The following is an 18,676-nucleotide window of genomic DNA, read 5'->3' as shown; positions in this document are numbered from 1 at the left end:
TGTTGATTTGAACGGATCAGATTAGTAGTAAATAAAAGGTGAGTGAACGTTAGTCTCCATCCAGTGGTCAGTTTAAGGCTAACAGCAATGCAGAAATTAAAAAAATATATTAGCGCCTTGAGTATAAAAAAAACAAAAACAAAAAAATATCACATAGTTGTTTTTTTGTTTTTACATTTACCAAGTTTATAAGAGCAAGATTCTTCATCAGCATCAGTGTAATAGTAGTAAAGTCAACCTTTTAATAGCTGGCAATCATTTTAATCCAAGAGTCTCATCAGATATTTCAGATAAGCGTCACAAAAAACACCAACAAATGGCACTTATTTCAATTTTAACTTTAATCTTGACCACACACTTCATAAATAACAGTTCATTATTTATTGCTTTCTCTAATCAGTATTTAAAGGAGAAAAGAGGCTTGGTCATCATAGGTTACATAGTGCTTGCGGGATAGTGCAGGAGACAGCATTTTTCATAATTCCTCAACTGTTTAATTGGATGCAACATCAACATAATACCTAGCGGTTTTGAGAACATGTACTCTATTCATTGTCTGATTTTTTTCCCTGCTCTCCCTTTTTTTTTTGCAGACAATTGAAGAGCTTAAAAACAAAACAGCATGACTACTGTTCACATGAGAGAGTGTGTCTGGAGTGGGATCCATTGTTGTTACGCAGACACAAACAAGATGCCTTTGTAGAGGAAAAAAAATATGTCACAAATTCAGTACACCAACAACAAATAGGAACATGGGATGGAAGGATGAAACAATCCTATCAAAGATCTGATGAAGCAAAATATTTACAATCAGAGAGAGGTGAAGGGGAGGGGGGGGGGCTTTCCTACAAAATGACAAGGACTATTTAAACTGACACAACTAGGACACCAGTTTGGTTCCAGTGTTTTACCAACTGAGGATTTCGTGAGCACAACTCGGCATCACATGTGACCCCAAACTGAAATAAACAATGAGAAACAGGCCAGACATTACGCAGTATAATAATAGCATAATATATATCTATATATATATATAAATTTAACATTATAGAGGGGTAGAATAATTTGTTTTGACTATATTTGCTAAAATATCAAATGAAATCAAAAATAATTATGGTAATAATAGTAATAACAATAAGGCCTGAGAACTGACGTTTGAGAATACAACACCAAAAGACATAAAAAAACAAACAAACATATTGGCCATGCATGTGCTTAGTTTAAAATTCAAGTGCAAACAACACAGCAGTAGGACAGGTATGGTTATCCTAGTGTTAGGTACAGTATAAATGACGTGAGCAGGGAAAATATTGACTGTAGATGTGAGTTTATTAATGACCCTCCAGTTCTCCTCGAGGAAACAGAACTTCACAGTGTAAACAAGCACAGGACTATTTCCTGAAGCAATCAGAGTATATAAGACATTTACATCAGTGAACAAGGCAATATGTTTGGTGCTTGAGTTGCCAGCGGTTTTGTCTAGCTCACTGTCCATTTTGCTGATCGTGATGATATGACAGAGTCACATTTCGCCAAATGTCCGAATGTACCTCCCTTCCCCACTCTTGGGAAGATGAATATCTGAATCTGTCAGCGTAGCTGCTAAACTCAGAGGTCAGAGGTCAACTCCTTTAACCAGTGCTGTCTCCAGAGTGATGGCGAAATCATTTAGTGTGTGCAGCATGCGACAGAGGGAGTGTACAGCAGCACGGTCCCGCAGCAGAGCACCGTCCTCGTATGTCCGAGCTGTGAGGGGACAGTCTGCCAGCAGGGGGAGCCACAGAGAGAGAAGCCGGTCCCTGCCAAGACGAGAACACCGATGGTCAATAACGGGGTCATAAATAAAGTTTGTAGAACGTGATGAAGCTTTCAAGCACTGCAAGGTCAATTGTATTCAGGGCGTCAACTAGGATTTTTAAACCTTAATAATATTCTTGAGCTACTATACTGTTATCATTGCAACCTGCTATGATGTATGGTTTGACGGTGGTAGCACAAACGGGAAACAAATGGAGGTGGAGCTGAAGATACTAAGATCTTCAATGGGAGTGACTCAGACAGACAAGATTAAAAATGAGTGCATCTGAAGGACAGCTCAGTTTAAGCAGTTTGAACACAAAGTTAAGAGGCCAGATGATTTAGACATATCCACAGGAGGGACAGTGGATATGTGGAAGAAAGGACATTAAATTTGGAGATGCCAGGGAAGAAAAAAAAAAAAAGAGGAAGACCACAGAGAAGATTCATGTATGTAGTGAAGGAGGACATGCAGAGGGTTGGTGTGACAGAGGAGAATGCTAGGGACAGGGTGAGATGGATACAGATGATCTGGCCAAAAGCAGAAGAAGAAGAAGACGACGACAACGACGACCGCTTAAATTATTCTGCTTTATATGAAAGAATAGAAAAGAAAAAAAAAATAGAAAAGAATCAAGAAAGACAGTATGTTAGCTATCAACCAGACCTGACAGTGCATATTACTGTGTGTTAATCCACATAATCCAACTACGGTCTCATTTTAATAATAATAATAATAATAATAATAATAATAATAATAATAATAATAATAATAATAAAGTAATTATGCTGTCCAGTAAGGTCTTTCCTTTAAAAAAAAAAAAAAAAAAAAAAGAGAAGATGATGATTGAATCACATTCAAACATTTAAATCCATCTAATTTTGAATGTGTTTCTGCAAACAATGATATTTGTAGGAAGGGCGTTATTAAAATAAACTGCAAAAATTACAGTTCAATTTTTTTTAAGTGCATTTCACTTGCTTTGATTATTATATATAAAAAAAAAAACAACTCACTGACCAGAGCTTGTAATTGGTTCAAACACGTTTACTCACTTTATTCTTGCACTATGATAAAAATCAGATATCAATGAGTAAAATTAGGTCCCGATTTCTGCTTAACTATAGATCACAGATCCACATCTCATCTAGCATTGGCTAATTACGTTAGCATTGGACCAGTTATTGTTGGATGATAATCACTTTTATTCTTAATAACCTTCCTGCCTGTGATTGCTTTAACAACATCTTCCACCTGAGGAACGAGGGTGTCTTGCAAAATGTTTTCTTACAACATCAATGCAGATTTCAAAGGGAGTTTCAAAATCTGCTCACCTAATTCCCAGACAGACAAACAGCTGGAATTTGCCCTCTTTTCCAATATTTCTAGGAGAGGCGTTGATGGCACTGACGTAGTGGCACAGCAGGTCGCAGGGCGGGCCCTTTGTCAGTGTTGATCCGTGCAGGTCACCCATCTGATCAGCAGTCTCCATGGAAGCCACGGCCTTTTCTGTGGGAAAGCATTGGTGGCCCTTTCTAGTTTAGTTTGCAACTTGAGATGCAGATTAACTCCCCACTAGATGAAGACAGGAAATAGACGTCACCTCTTTGATTTACACTTACCCACAAAGTCCCAAACGAACACATTCCTCTGAAAAAGTCTGTTGGATTTGAGACCATGGAGGAGGAATTTCTCCAAGCAAAGCACCAGACCTCCTTCACCACACAGCAAGACTGTCAGGTTTCCCCTCTGGTATGATAGAAATGGGAGCAGAGAGTTAATAGACCTACTTCAAACAAAAGCTCATGTTACTGTTTATAACAGTCTCATATTTGTTCAAGTAAACAGAACAGAACGTATGCATGTACATTAAAGCTTGTGTACTAAAGACGTTATTAAAATGAATTAGAAGCCTTTTATAGCCAAACTCAAGTGATGCATCAGGTCTCTGCTGTGCTCTTAACGGAGATGAGAAAGGCTAGCCTGATACACAAGAGAAACAAATGAGGCCCGCGCTGGAGAGGCCGGGGTAATGAACCATGTTATAGATAAAAATAACACAGCGAGAGGCTGACAGTTGCTGCAAATATTCTCCTGTCTGCATTAACTATTTTGTCACCCTTTCAGCTTAGTGAGCCGGCAAGTAAAACGAATATAGCGCTTGTCTCACACACGCATACACACACCTCTTGTTCAGGTTTGTGGAAATGCTTCACAAGGTTATTTACCGCCTCCCTCATGTCCTCTTGTACTTCAACAAACAGCATCCCTGAGAAGATGAATGAAGTGCAGTTAGCAACAGGAACACGAGGATGAATAATGAAACTTAGAGGGGAACAGAAAGGTGATCCAGGAACAGAATCATCTGCTCGTTCAACAAGTAGGTCAACTATTGTGCTAAAGAATGTGTTCTTTGTCAGGACGTACTGCTACGGCTGCCAAGTGATCCGAGGACTGTCCGCACACTCTGAGAAGGAGAGGCCAGCTCCGGAGGAGGTGTCCCTGTCAACCTTCCAGCATCCTCCTCCGCACCAGGTGACACCAGCTGACCAATGAGGACTCTTTCCAAGCTGCCGTCCCCCACGCCTTTACCAAGCCATCGGCCGCAAGGGAACCTTCCAAGAAACAAAGGCGGAGCGTTACATTGTATTCAAGATTTTAAAAACGAATAAAGACTACATTAAAAAAAAAATAAAATGAAGGATTTGGCTGAAGGGAGAGCCTTCTATTATCTGCTACTGTTTTGTGTTTTAACTTGAGGCAGTCATTAGGGTCAAAACGAAGAAAAAAAAACATAGATAATGTAACTTAAGCTATCAAAGTGGTTTGAAAATTCAAATTCACAGTCTTTTTGCTCTGCATAAAACAGCTACATACTTTCTACATCAGCTTTTCTAAGCAACCTTTGGGTTAAAGTGTTTAGAGAGTTCAGACATCAGATTTTGAACAGCTGGATCATCTAGCCTTTATTATATGTTTAACACATTATCAGCCTGTGAGCTGATGTTCATAAACATAGTATCAAATGCTGTGCGAGGTCAAACGCAGCTTTCAACGACCGAAGAATATCAGAGGACGAATCTTACTTGTAGGTGTGCCCTGTAATCTCATTGTACACCATCACACAGTCAATGAGACACTTGGCCAGCAGGCCCGAGTTCTCCTGTCCCAGCTGCAGAGTGCTCAGCCTGCCCAGGTTCTTGCACTGAAATCAAAACCACAAATCACAGTAAGAGTAGCTCTCTGTGTTTGTGTCTCCATCGGCTGTGATGTTACAACAGAGGGATGAATACCAACCTGGAAAAATATTTCTTGTGTATTCTTTGGGATCTGTCTAACTCCAGAATCGCCCAACTCCCCTGACACACACACCCAAGGATCAACTGTTGCCATGGCAATGCTCAGCTTCTTCATGGGTATTATAACAACACGATATGGAATACCTAGAGAGAGACACGCAAAATCACGTTTTATGCATTTGTCCTTCTTTTTTTATCCAACTCTTCTTGCAATATATTTTCGCATTAAGTTTTATGTTTTCTCTTCGATGTCTGGAGGGAGGGTCTTTTTGCAAGAACACTTTTAATCCGTGTTAACGAGGAGGAAGTTAGTGTGGTTGTCCTAATAAACAGCACAAAAGAAAAAATTTTCTGCTGTTAAAGCTCGCACGACTTACAGACTGAGGTGAAGACGCGTGTAAAGCAGAGGTAGTCCACGGTGTTGAGAGAGAGCAGGTGGAACAAAAACTGCTCCCTTTCTTCCTCGCAGAGCAGGAATGCATGAGGTTTGTACAGCTGCCTGTCAGGGGCCCAAGAGAGAACAATATCAGTGATACTGCAAACTGAATTAATAAAAAAGCAATATTTCTGTTTATTTATCAACTGTGAACTCTTACCGGAGCAGCTCCTGATTTGTGAGCAGCTCTTTGAGGTATTGGGATAGCATTTTCTTCTCTAGAGCCAGGTGGATCCAGGCTCGGGCCTGACCCACATCAGACAGACCCTCACTCATGGTCTGGATAAACCTGGAAGAACAACAGACCGGCTAAAAGGAGCTGCAATATTCAACTTTTACACTAATAATATCCTCTGAGCTCATCTAGAAAACTAAGAGCCCCTTTCATCAACTGCCTCATTACCTCATATCCTGTATTAACGATCCTCTCAGGGGCAAAGCGCCATCATCAACTGTTCTCTGGTCTGAACAGTTAGATCCTGAAAAGGCAGACAAAGCACCAATTATGAGTCCATTCTTATTTCAGTGATTTCCAAAAGTAGCTCAGTACAGACGGGGGGCTGTGCTCTGACCTGGAGACTCAGCTGGTGCCTCCGTCTTACCCTGGGCAGCTTGGTAGTGAAGCAAATGGGACCAAAGAGCAGACTTCCCCTGTTCACAATAAGCAGTAGTTAATTTCCAGCATGCATGCAATCATCTGCCGTTCCAGACATTTTTCTAGGCAGTCTCTTTACATGGAGACATACAGCGCGGTCTTAGCATGCCACGTGAGCTGACCTGTTTCACCTGCAGACCGTGGCCCCACGTTCTCTCCAGCAGGCCACACAGGCCGTGGATGAGTGTGTTTTCCTGCAGGCCTGTGATGCTGGCCTCTCCCTGACCCAGTTCCACACTCTCCTTCCCCATCCTTTCCTTCAGCATCCGTTTGGTCTAAAAAGAAGAAGATTTTTTGCATTAACCTTGAGTAAAATAATTAGGAACATTCCTATTTTAAGCACCTAACGAGAGCACTTACCTTCAGACGACACTCGCTGAGCAGCCCATCGACAAACTCCCGGTGTGTCTGAGTGATAGCTTGAGGCGTCAGGTCAAGTAGTTTAGACTGGCGGAGATTCTTCCTCGCAAAGGTGTATTTCTGTTGAATAAACAGGTAACATATTAGACACACACCCCTTGAAGCTTGCATGCTAATCTGTGTGTGTGTTTTTTGACACACACACTGTAGGTACCTGTCTCTGCTCGTTGTCCACTCCTGACTGATCAGAAACTGTGGATCTCTTGGGTTCAGACCTACGAGAGGCTGTGACACGACTGGACCACCTGATGACACAGCAAAATAAAATCCATAATTTTACACAAGTCAGAGTAAACCAGTCACGCCTGGAAATAAAGTGTTGATTATTTTCATTACTCACTAGAAACAGATTTTAATTTAATCTTAATAACAGCAGGAAACGAATCTCACTTGTTGGTGTTCTGTGCCTGGGCAAGGACATCCGCCTGCAGCTTAGGGAAGTAGCCCGGGTGATGACGACCCTGGCCAATCCTCATGTCCAGCAGGTGGGGGTGTATGGCTGTGTGGTCAGCCTTCAGCAGCCTCCGCTCGATGGACTGACCTGCAGAAAAAAAAAAGTGAACAAAAAACATTTATTTATTTTTGTTTGTTTTCATTTGTATTAATGAATTAATTAATTTTTAAAGGGATTTCACATTTCAATTAAATTAGTTATTTCCATGAATGGCTTGTGCATAACACCCTAATACAGTATAAAAGAAAGTAACCATGTTATGTTATTCTGGAGTCTAACATATGGACTTTGTGAATTGTGAACAATGCCACAGACCAGCCACAGAGATGAAAGGCTGGCACCACTTCAAAGCTGCAGCTTTGCAGCAGTTTTCACAGGACACAGAGTCCCACTGTCCTCTGCTTATATAATGCTCACAGACCAGCATGTGCCTAATTCTTCTCTAATTTACTAGTTCTACCCATCTTTTCCCCCTTACATTTCATTCGATCCCGTTGCTTTTTGCGTTCCAATTATCCACCAGGTAATTTGGTTTTTATTTCATTTCAGTAATGTTGAATGAATTACAGTTTATATGGCTGCATAACCTGGTGCAAGAATCCCCCTAAGCACAGTTTATGCAAAATCCTCAGTGCTTATCACAAAAGGGAGAGAAAGGCCAAGCAGCATAATCACCATATAAACCCAAACAGACGGGCAGATGGTGTCAGATTTGCAGATTCCCTCTGCGAAATCTGGCATCCAGCTTCATTGCATAATTCTACTTAAAATACAACTAAAATTATGGATATTCATCCAAATCATGTGATCATGCTATTCTACTGAAACAAATGCATTCAGCTGGTTCTCTGAAAGGGTTCCAGATAAAACTCAGACAGTGCCCCCCTTTTATTCCACAGGGGTCCACTCCTGGTCTTCCTTACCTCCACATGCAATGCATAAACTATACAATTTGTGCTTGTTTTGAAGTCTAGTAAAACACAGTGTATGCAACTCACTCAGTCACCTGAAAGTATCCAGCCTACTTTCAACATCTAAACCCTTGATGTTTATAAAACTGGAACTGTGTTGAGTGTTATAAATACTTCTAAGACCCACCTGGAACGACTTTACATTTTTTTTTGCTTTTTTTTTGTCTGGACTTGATCAAGCTGACATTGTTTATATGCATGCATTTCCCACCTTCTTTGAAGCCTCGGTGCACTAGCACGTTTCACTCTCAGTTTGTCCTATAAGAAATACTACAGTGGTCCTTCCTTCACCCTCTGGGATCAATGTCTTAACCCTAATCCTACCCCACACTTTGGGAGAGCAGCACTAACCTTTGCTAGCAAATGGTGGTTTGTAATATCAAACTAAAACAAATACCTGAATCTCAAATATGTATTGAGATGATCTAATATAACACTAAATGTGATTCAGAACATTAATTGCTATTCCATCAGTTTACAAGTATCATTTTCATAAAATATCTATTAAAAAAAAAAAAAAAAAAAGTGTTTATTGTCAGAAAATATGCTGTATATTTATGCTTTATGTGTGTGTCCTTAAACTGTAGTGTTTTTTCTAATTTAATTTAAATTTTTTAATACGCAAGTCCCTCTTTGCAATGACAGTACCCATTTAAAGGAAAGATTTATTATTATTATTATTAATAATAATAATAATAATAATAATAATAATGAATATATGTTACCAGTGGCTTATCACAGGGTTTTAGTAGCATGTCCAGCTTATTTAAATTACTATATGTAATTATTAAAATGACGATGAGGCTCCTTTATTTGTGTATGCATATATATTAGCGCTTGTCAGAGCTCCACTAAACTTACAGGAGCTAATAACTTATCTCAGCATATAAACTTTACTGTCTAATTTGCATGAATATCTATGAAAATAAAGTCAGCTCTCATTAGGACACCAACATCTAAACTGGTGTTTGTATGTGCTCCTTGTTGGACAGTATTTATTATTATAATAATACTAATAATACTAATACTAATAATAATAATAATAATACTAATAATAATAATAATAATTATAAGAACATGTAAAATGTTTCATGGCACTTTTCCCCCCCATCCCTTTGTGATCCTGGGCACCTTCACAGTACCTGATTCAAAGAGGGTAGTGCATTTCCTATAAAGACAACTACAGGAATCCTCGCTCCCCGTGTCATACAGTCGTTCTCGCTCTAAACGGCTGTCGAACAGCTGCTGTAGTGGCTCCCTATCTGCCCAGCGAGATATAACCTTCCCATCCACAAAAGAAGAAAACATGGATGTCTCCAAGAACCGGGACAAGAAGTGCAAGTGGCTCGCTGGCTGAACGGAGAGAAAGGAACCCTAAAACATTGAAAAGCAGGAGTTTACTGAATGAAGATATAACAATAATATGACTTATTTCAGATAAATGCATTTTTTAAAAACCTATCAGTCAGTCATCCACTAAAGTACCTTATCAAAGTTGAACATCCCCTCTCGGTTGGTCAACCAAGAGTCCAAATCCAGAGCGCTGTGGATGACGAAGTCATCATATCTGCCAAACATTGCAGCAAAACGTCCTGCAAACACCTCCCTCAGCTGAATATTCAGCTTTGCAGCCTTCAGTTCTTCCTCCTCCTCCTCAAACACGTGTCCCAGTGTCTTCCCTCCATCTGACATCTTTCCTCCTCCACACCTCCTCGCCAGAGCCTGCAGCCTCTCCAGCACCGCCAACTCCTCGCCTCCGAGGTTCCCGTTCCTTCTGTCCTCCATCAGATCCTCCAGCACCAGGCTGCTTAGCCGAGGGGAGGAGGAAGAGGTGGTCGTGGGCTTAGCGATCACACCGCCCTGTGGAGGCAGCCCAAATTGCAACAACACCTCACTCAGTTCCTGAATGAGTTCAGTCTGATCCGGAAACTGGGGAAGGTCTTCAGGAGCTTCGACGCAGTGGTTGTCAATGTCCACGAAGCACAGGTTAGCCTGTGTTAGAATATGAGACAAACCAGACAGTTACAACACGACAAACAATTTTCAGTTTGCCCGTCAATCAGATAATCATAATAGGTTTATCCTGTCACAATGTACAGACAGTTATCTCATCCAGACAGAGTGAGCTGAGCTTTGCCCTCTAATTAAGCTCTGAGATGGAGATTTACACACAATTAATAGATTCTTAGCATTTCACTTTGATAAGGAGCGCAACAGGATATAAGGATTTGAAAGATTATCCGTTATCGTTGCAACAGGAGACAATGTGGAAAGTGCAATATCAGTTGGCGATAGCGATGTGAAACCTTTGCAAAAAAATAAAAAAACAACTGGACCCATAAAGTTGCCAAGCAACAAACCACAGAAAGATTATTTTTTTAAAACTGCCTCTGTAAGCAGCAGCGGAGCTCAGCAGTGCTCGACTGTCAGCAGCCACACGACCTTCAGCAGTGACCTCCGGCAGTGAGTTTTTAGCCTCAGGGGAGATGAACTGCAGAATGGACTGTTAACGTCGACTCTGTTCAGCTTCATCCTTCCTCCAAGTGCCATCACTTCCAAGTGTTTGGTTTTGTTTATTTAACACATCTTTAATCCAAACAAGACGAAGAGGAGAAAGAATAGTCTGGCAGGGTTGTTTCACATTCAGAGACTACACAAACATTTATTTCACCAGAATTAAGTTATGCTCTGTTTCCTGATTATTCTCCGGATCAGTGGACACACTGGATTTTTTTTAATGCATATCAAAATGAAGGACTACTAATTAACTGCAAACACTTAAATATGTATGATTAAGATGTTCCTCATTTTCTTCAAATTGCAGGGCCTTGGGGGAAATAAGTGGTGAGCTCTAATTCTGTTTAATAATTCATCCAACCCCATTATTCTGCATTTTTGGAGCTCTGCACTTTTGCTTTCATCCCCTTAGAGCTGTCTTACCGCTGCCTCTTTTCTGGGGCAGAGAGACTTCAAAGAAGCTTCAGAGGCAAGATATTCATGCAGCATAAAGTGATCTGGGATTGGATTTGAAAGGGGGAGGCAGCTCAGAGGAAATGCATCATCCCAGTTTGACATGCTGGAGGCAAAGGGTGCGCTCCACGAACCATGGAGCGGATAAGCAAAAGGCTGCAAGATCGTCTCAGTTTTACGGTATATTTTTAGATCCTTTTATTTTAGCGTCTATTAAAATGTCTGCATCCTGCAGTTTTGACTGGTACATTCACACGGGAAACGGCAAAGACATATACGCATAATCTTCCCTCTGAGTGATGTACCTCATGTGGCAGATTGAGGGAGGATCGCTGAGCTCCATCTCTGCGCTGGATACCCATCAGGAATGGCACAGGAGCATCGAGCAGGTGATGTAGTGGTGCAGAAATGATGGGCAGGTAGATGTGTTGCCACTGAAACGGGAACAGCAGTGTGTTGATGCCCTCTGCCACGGTCATCAAACGCTGGTAGTCTGTATACAGAGACATCAGAACAAAGCGTTAAGCCGTCTCTGAGCTCATTCATATTCCTGTTACACAGCACAGTTAATGACTACGGAGGTCTCATCACCATATCACTAAGCTGCACGGTCAGAGCTTCCAACATTTACCCACAAAAACCCATCTGTCAAACCCAGCACCTCCTCAATCCTAGAACTATGCACACTTAGGCTGAGCTTTCCCAGTACCTTTTGTTTTAGGACAAACCATTTGCAGGCTTCATGTCATATTATTGTGTTAAATACAAAGAACAGCTAATTTTCTGTATGTGCAGTCATTATTATTAGAGTTCAAAGGTGTCATTATATATGTTTTTCATATCCAGCATGTGTGCGCTTCAAAAGTTAAATCAATATTTTAACCGTCAACAAACAGACTTGATATGATCTCTGAGTAACATGTTAACTCTCCGCCCTCTTGCCCAAATATGGTCACTTCTGGTTCCTAAACACTAACATAATTGTGACCAAAGCACTAACACAGATGCTCCAAAAATCAAAATACAGAGTTTAGAAACCAGTGGGTGACATCACAGTGATGATGTCCATCTTTTATGTACAGTCTGTAGTCTATCCCTGCAGACACCTGTGTTAAAATGTCAAATTTACAGCAATAAAAGACTTTTTACAACCCGCTTTAGGATCTACAGCGAATTTATGTTGCAGTTATTTTTTTATTGAAATCATCCCTTTAAAAACTACTTAAGCTTGAAGTTACACATTATATTATTTACCTTGTCTGTTACTTACCATGGCAGGTATCTGTCCCCATACAGTCTATGGATGCGGTTATCTAACCAAATAAAATGGCATTAACTGATAAGCACTCCCTATTTAACCCTAACCCTCTTGTCCAAACTTGGCCACTAAGAAAAACCTAACATGGTGGCTGAGCCTCCAAATCACGACTCCTTAATGATGATTATGGTGGTCATAGTATGAAACAACACATTTTATAAACAAGGGCTTTGTTGATTTGACCCAATAAGTCAACACATGGACATAAAGCAAGCAGGCACAGCACCAGGAGCTTGAAACTGAAGCAGCTGCGTGGAACTCAGCTGTCATTTATTTTCCTAATTACAGCTTTTCTTTTCCTGTTACATGCCAAAATATCTTGCATGCATAAAATCTGTAATTTCAGTGCTTACCTGAAGAGTAAAGCAGGACTTGTGTCTCCAGAAGTGCACAGGTAAGTAGTTTCACCATGCTGTCCACACCCAGGAGGGAGAACGCATCTCCAAGAGGATACTCCCCCAAAGGAAGCTCACCTGGCCCGGGCCGCTGGCAAAGGATGGGCCCTTGCACGCCGTGGAACCTCAGCGACCTTCCAGGTGGAGGCAACGGCACCTCATACAAGATGTTATGGATGTAGCTCTCTAGAGGGAGTGGTGGGGCTGTCTGTGACGTCACGGCCTGGTGGAGCTGAACCAGAAACTGTCGTGAAGCTTGAAGAAAAGGGAGAGGCGTGACGAGGCAGAGGGCTTTGGACACATACAGGGTGTCTCGCGTTGGATCGAAGGAGCCTACACAGCCGAGGCAGCCAGACACCCCAGCCAGAGACTCGGCGTCTGACTCATCCAAGCTGCTCGCAAGTGAGTCCATACTGGAGGTGGAGGGTGAGGAGGCAGAGGAAGATGAGGACGAGGGAGAGGATGCCAATGAAGAGGAGTGGTGCTCCACATGGTGCATCTGACAGAGTGTCTGCATGGCAGTGATAATCTGAGGACTGGTCACCTCCTCGTAGAAGGTGTGAACAAAGCCGTAGGAACGTGTGCCATCGTCGAAAGAAATCGTAAACGAGTGAAACTGAGGATCGAGTCTGTCTGCTTGAGTGCGAAAGGACAGCCCTCTGGGCATGCAGAGCTGGAGGACAGAGGAGAGAAAACAAGAGATGTTTTAGTATAGAGTGACAATGTTCAATACCGACCTCAAAAAGTATATAAATGGAGGGTTAAACCAAAATATACAACAGCAAACATCAGCATGGAGGATGCTTGGAGGTAGACACATCTACCTGATAAAACTGAAGTTTGCCACCATCAAAAATGGCAATTATTTTAAATATTCTTGTGCTAGCATAGGCTTGATTTTGTCCTAAAAATGTAATCAGAGCAAAAATCGACCCATGGCCTGAGGAGTGGGGGGGAAAAAGTGTGGATTAGCTACATAAAATGACATGGCTTAAAAAGACCCCAAAAAGTAAAGCAAAGCCAGAGGAATATATGAAATGGTCTATTTAGAACAAACAATCACTGATTCCACTCCGTCTGATTACTCATGTAACTGTGAGGCTGATGCTGCTCTCATCATCCTGGCCTGTTTTGCATGTTTAGATGAAAACAAGACTCTGATAAAAAGGGGCAGAAAATAAGCCAGCACGTAACTCCTACTACTCTTCCCTCCAGCTGACTTTGCCTCTTCCATTATTCTCCTTCAATAGCTGGAAAAGCAACAAAATCATTTGGCCTTGTAACAGACACATCTTGTCCTTCAGCTGCAGATGTAACAGAAAATGACCAACACTGTGCAATCCAACATCTCACCATGTTGACAGCATCTTTATTGAAGGGGTTCCTGTCTGTATTTTCAGGGTAATGAGCCAAAACCTTCGATTTGAAGGACCGTCGAACAGGGCTGTGCTCAAAGCCCTCACCTGAAAGACAGACAGACAAATTGAGTTAAGAGGTTATTCTATTAATGCAGGATGACCTTGATCGGTGCTGAACCAGAATTCATAAGAAAGGCATCAGAACATGACAGCAGCTTTGATTAATGAAAAACAGCCAGGACAACCTTGACAGATACTAAAAAGAAGTTCATGTGCTGCAGCAAAGTGGGAAAAGCCCCTCCAAGAGTTATGTAACTCAACTCATTAGCATAAAGAAAAGCAATGCAACAATCCTCATCCCTGACACTGCAGGAGGGAACTCTTTAAACTGATAAGAGGTGCTGGATTCAAAGTGCATGCAAGAGAACTATATCCCACATAAATTGCTGCAGTGAACACATGCATTGCCTCGTGTGGTTAAAGTATCTCCTTTTTAAATCTCGGCACCATGTGTCAGCTTCTAGCTCGGGTTACATACAAAATGCTGTCTGTGCGAGTAGATGAAGCTGCAGCAAAAAAATAGCTAAATAAATAAAAAACGGGTGTATGATTCACAGAGGGTAATCACCGAGGTACTTTCATTATTTATCCTCTTTCTAAGGGGGAAGCCCTTGAATAGTATTCTTCTTTGTGTTCCCTGCTTTACTAGTACACCATCAACTCTCAGAGACATTCACTGGAATCGCTGCACAAGAACAAAATCATCTGTAAATGCCAAACCAGCTCTGCAGCACTCATTCGACCCTTCAGGAACATCCACATCACCTGCCCACGAAATGACGCACGCCACCTGAAGAAACTGCGCTGCAGGCAGAGCGAGGAGCGAGCCACTTCAAGTCAAACTGACTCAGACCGGTAGGTGGGAGACAGCTAATGGATGAGAGTGACGCGGGGCGGGAATGGCAGTGTTCTTTACTAAGAATACAAATTAGTGTCGGCGCTGAGAGGCACAGCTGAGCATCGCTGAAGGAGTTGCCATGGTTTCCATTTCCGCCGTGGCCTCGATGATCGCCATCAAGACGAAGCTTTTGTGCTCGTCGCAGGTTACGTCAGCCTGGGTTTTATCAGCTGACCTAATTAAACCGCCATCCCCCGGCTCTCCTCCTGACACGGGTTCCCACCAAACAGCTTTCACAGACGTAAATGCAGCCTGTGTGTGTTTCACGGAGTAACAGAGCAAGGGGAGGTGGAGTGGAGGGAGGTTTGTTTTAGTGTTCGAATGAAAGCTTAAAGGCCTGTAATTAGCACATTAACAGACTCACTAGATCCAAGAAATGTGCTTTACATCATCTGTAGGCGTGAGAATAACTGTCATTTTCACACCAATTTGTCACAAAAATAGTGACGAATGTCTCATCCAAGTACCCAAATTCATTACAACGGTCACTTTAATATCAGCCGTGTCTTGTTTTTAGTGTTTCATATTCATTCCACTATCCCTAAAACAGGCCAACTCCATCAGCCACCAGTGAGCAGCCAATAAAGACAGACATCCATCACTTTCACCAACTAAATTACCTTTGCTGTCCCATTCATCACACCATTACATGAGCACGCATAAAAAGTAGAGAGATATTAAAATGACAGGCGTGTCAGCTGTTACTGACTGATGACACTTTAAATCACTCCACCACTGATGCGCCTGACCACTGAAGGTGACTCGCACGACCAAAAAAAGAAAAGAAATTTTGGTTTTTATCTTAGACTTGAAGCTCAGGAACAAAGTAAGCACAGAGTGCCTAAAAATATGTTGAAAAAACAAATGAATCAAGCAGAATGTCTAATTATATGAGATATAGGCTTTACATCTCCCTGCACAATAAAGCTCGCTCTGTGCAATCAGGGACTACTCCACTGATGTCATATCTGTCCCCTATGTGACCATCATCGTGCCTGCACGGGCGCTGAAGCGTCGGCCATTCAGCATTCCAACAGGCAACGTCATGTGAAATCTGATTAGGCTGCAGAAACACAGTGGCATGTATTGAGAGGCTAACAAGGGCAGATTGTCTCTCGGTGGGCATTCACCAATTACACACTCTCACAGAAAAAGGAACTGTATATAGGACACATTTAGAGCACATAGTGGGCTATAACTTGTGGAATACTTGTGAGTAAAGGAGAAAAACCCTCACACAGGGAGAGAAATCCTTTAGAGGAGCAGAGCCCCCCTGCAGCGATGGGTCTGCGATGACCTGCTGTTACATAAGTACAATGGTGTAGCTCAGACACAGTAGCCAAGGAGGCAGCTTTCTAACCCAGTGGTTAATTAGAGCTTTAAAACAAAACATAACATGCATGTCTGCTAAAAGCCCTCCCATGTGGAGCTGTTTCACAACAGCTGCTCCAGAGATGAGGAGAATACAGGGTGTGACTGCTGCTCCAGATCTGGAAGTGACGCTCAAGGTATTCAGGACACCTGTGATGTGACCGTTTTTTCACAAACACCGCAGCGCACGTCACACGAGCCTCCTGGGCAGAGTTGTTCTCAGCTCAGTGTCAACAACTGGCTGCAAAAGGAGGTGACGCCACCTGATATTTCTCTATTTCTTAGAGTCCTGACAACCACAAATAAACCCCAATAAGCACCGGAGATAAGGAGACTTCACCGCAGCCCAAAATATGACATCACATCCCTTTCACCTTCTTGGTTAAAAGAGGAAAATAAGAATGATGGGTCACTTTCTGTTTGAGACCACCCCAAATCACGTGGATTAATCAGTGCTTTTTGATTCACAGAGCAGTGTATTCTGGGAGCAAACAGCCCTGCCTGGATGTTCCAGCTGTGTTCCAGCTTTAACGAGCAGAATTAGGACGCTGCTGTTTTCCCTCGATTCTGCCCTTTCTCTCCTGTGATCCCGAGGCAGGTGTAGCAGTAGATGACTTGCAGAAACCATAAAATAAAATCTAATGTGACACAATACTAGACTGACAATATGATGAAAACACAATGAACACAGCCGCCAAGTGATGTGTCCTAAACAGGGGTATAATATAAACAGACCGCACCTGGGATACAAAAGACAATATATCAGAAATATTCCTTTCAATGGCTTAAGACTGATTGGGAAATGATACAATGCACATCATTTGTCTTTGCTTTCCTGTCCAACTAATACTACATGCTCAGAGACATGTACAAATCCTGCCCATATATAACCTTATATTTATCACATTTTTTCATATATTTGAGGATATTCTGCACAGGCTGCTCACACATATTACTTAGAGGACTGACAGGGAGAAGAAAAATCATATTTAAATGGCTGTCACCCCTCCCCACACAAACAGAGACACAATTGGGCAACACAAATAGGCCTATATGAATTACTAAATGTATAACCTGGCTAATGCTGTCATCCAACATAACATGCTGCGTATCTGTGTATTGGCGGGTGCGTCTTTTTGTCCTTAAATATCATCTACCTGCTCCATCGTCCGGCTCCAGGCCCGTCTCCGTGTCCACTCCACACACAACAAAATAGTGGGCGAAACGGCAAGAAGCCGATCCTGTGGCGGCGGCGGTGTTCATCCTCGACGCGTTGTGTTGACGGTGTGACACAGCTCCGTTTACTTCTGCTTAATGCTGTAGGTGTTCATAGCTGGCGCTGGGTTTTAATCCGAAATGCTCGAAGCTCCCCGCTGCGCGTCCCGATCCGCACCCACTGAACCGCGCTGTGACTCTGATGGAGTCAGGGTGATCCGGGGATGGTCATCCAGTTTGTTCAGAGGGGGAGGAGGCTGTGTGGAGACAGGCAGGCAGGGAGGGAGGGAGACAAAGGCTTAAAAGCATCATCGTCCCCCGCTAAAGTCTGCGTCATTCTTACATAGATGTTTACGAAATTCATCTGTAGCGCAAAACAATCAGTCTCATAGATCATCAGGGTTCTCCTTTATAATTATTATTTTTGTCGGTGGAGACGATTACAATTATTTATTACACAAATGCAGATCACGGGCGGGAAAACTCTGAAGAAAGAAATTAAAACGACGTTTTCGACATTTTGGATAAAACTCCACTTACCGTTTACTAATTACCGTAATACTATGAAAACGGTCGTGCGCCCTACAGTTGGCTGTGGATTTGCAGGAGCCTTTTTAGACCTCAGCGTTTCATTGGAAGTTTTTATGGGAAGTTCGTGCTGCCAACTTTAGGCATGGAGTTTGGAAGTCACGAGCTTATTTTACCAGTCAGACCAGTCAGTCAGGGATGACTAATGACTAATGCATGATGGGAAGTTTTGTGGGAAATGTAGGATCAAATGGTTCTGGTGCTTGATCCCTGCTATACTAAGTCGAGATACTAACTAACTAACTAATAAATAAATAAATAAATAAATACATAGTTTTATTAAAAATCTGCAGTTGTGTTAGTTAGCAAGTAACACGAATTTAATGTCACAGCGCAAGAATAAATGACCTCAGCTTAATTTTAAGATTAATCAACTTGATGCGTTTTTGTTGATCATGTCCTAAAAATGTGATTTTATGAAAAGAAATATAAAAATCCCTTTTCACACAGATCTGTTTTGGTTGGATGGA

The 18,676-nt window shown here is 42.0% G+C and overlaps 1 protein-coding gene across 1 annotated transcript; it reads right to left on the bottom strand.

The window, feature by feature from the left end:
* Window positions 1–323: 323 nt before the first annotated feature.
* Window positions 324–18,285, bottom strand: LOC146515685 (DENN domain-containing protein 5B-like). The gene is made up of 22 exons (XM_085167991.1): window positions 18,159–18,285; window positions 17,561–17,875; window positions 14,070–14,179; window positions 12,675–13,389; window positions 11,309–11,496; window positions 9,519–10,025; window positions 9,176–9,407; window positions 6,999–7,149; window positions 6,763–6,853; window positions 6,549–6,668; window positions 6,311–6,463; window positions 6,106–6,184; window positions 5,937–6,012; window positions 5,694–5,822; window positions 5,475–5,596; window positions 5,096–5,241; window positions 4,885–5,003; window positions 4,226–4,413; window positions 3,985–4,067; window positions 3,421–3,547; window positions 3,133–3,307; window positions 324–1,799 (listed from the first exon to the last, which is right to left on the bottom strand). The coding sequence occupies exons 2-22, from the start codon at window positions 17,664–17,666 to the stop codon at window positions 1,616–1,618; spliced, it is 3,801 nt and encodes a 1,266-aa protein (XP_085024117.1). The 5' UTR covers window positions 17,667–17,875; window positions 18,159–18,285; the 3' UTR covers window positions 324–1,615.
* Between the last annotated feature and the right edge of the window lie 391 nt (window positions 18,286–18,676).

Source organism: Neolamprologus multifasciatus, chromosome 7 (assembly GCF_963576455.1).
Source record: "Neolamprologus multifasciatus chromosome 7, fNeoMul1.2, whole genome shotgun sequence".
Taxonomy (NCBI): Eukaryota; Metazoa; Chordata; class Actinopteri; order Cichliformes; family Cichlidae; genus Neolamprologus; species Neolamprologus multifasciatus.
The sequence above is the reverse complement of the archived record's forward strand: the minus strand, read 5'-3'. Positions and strand labels throughout refer to the sequence as shown.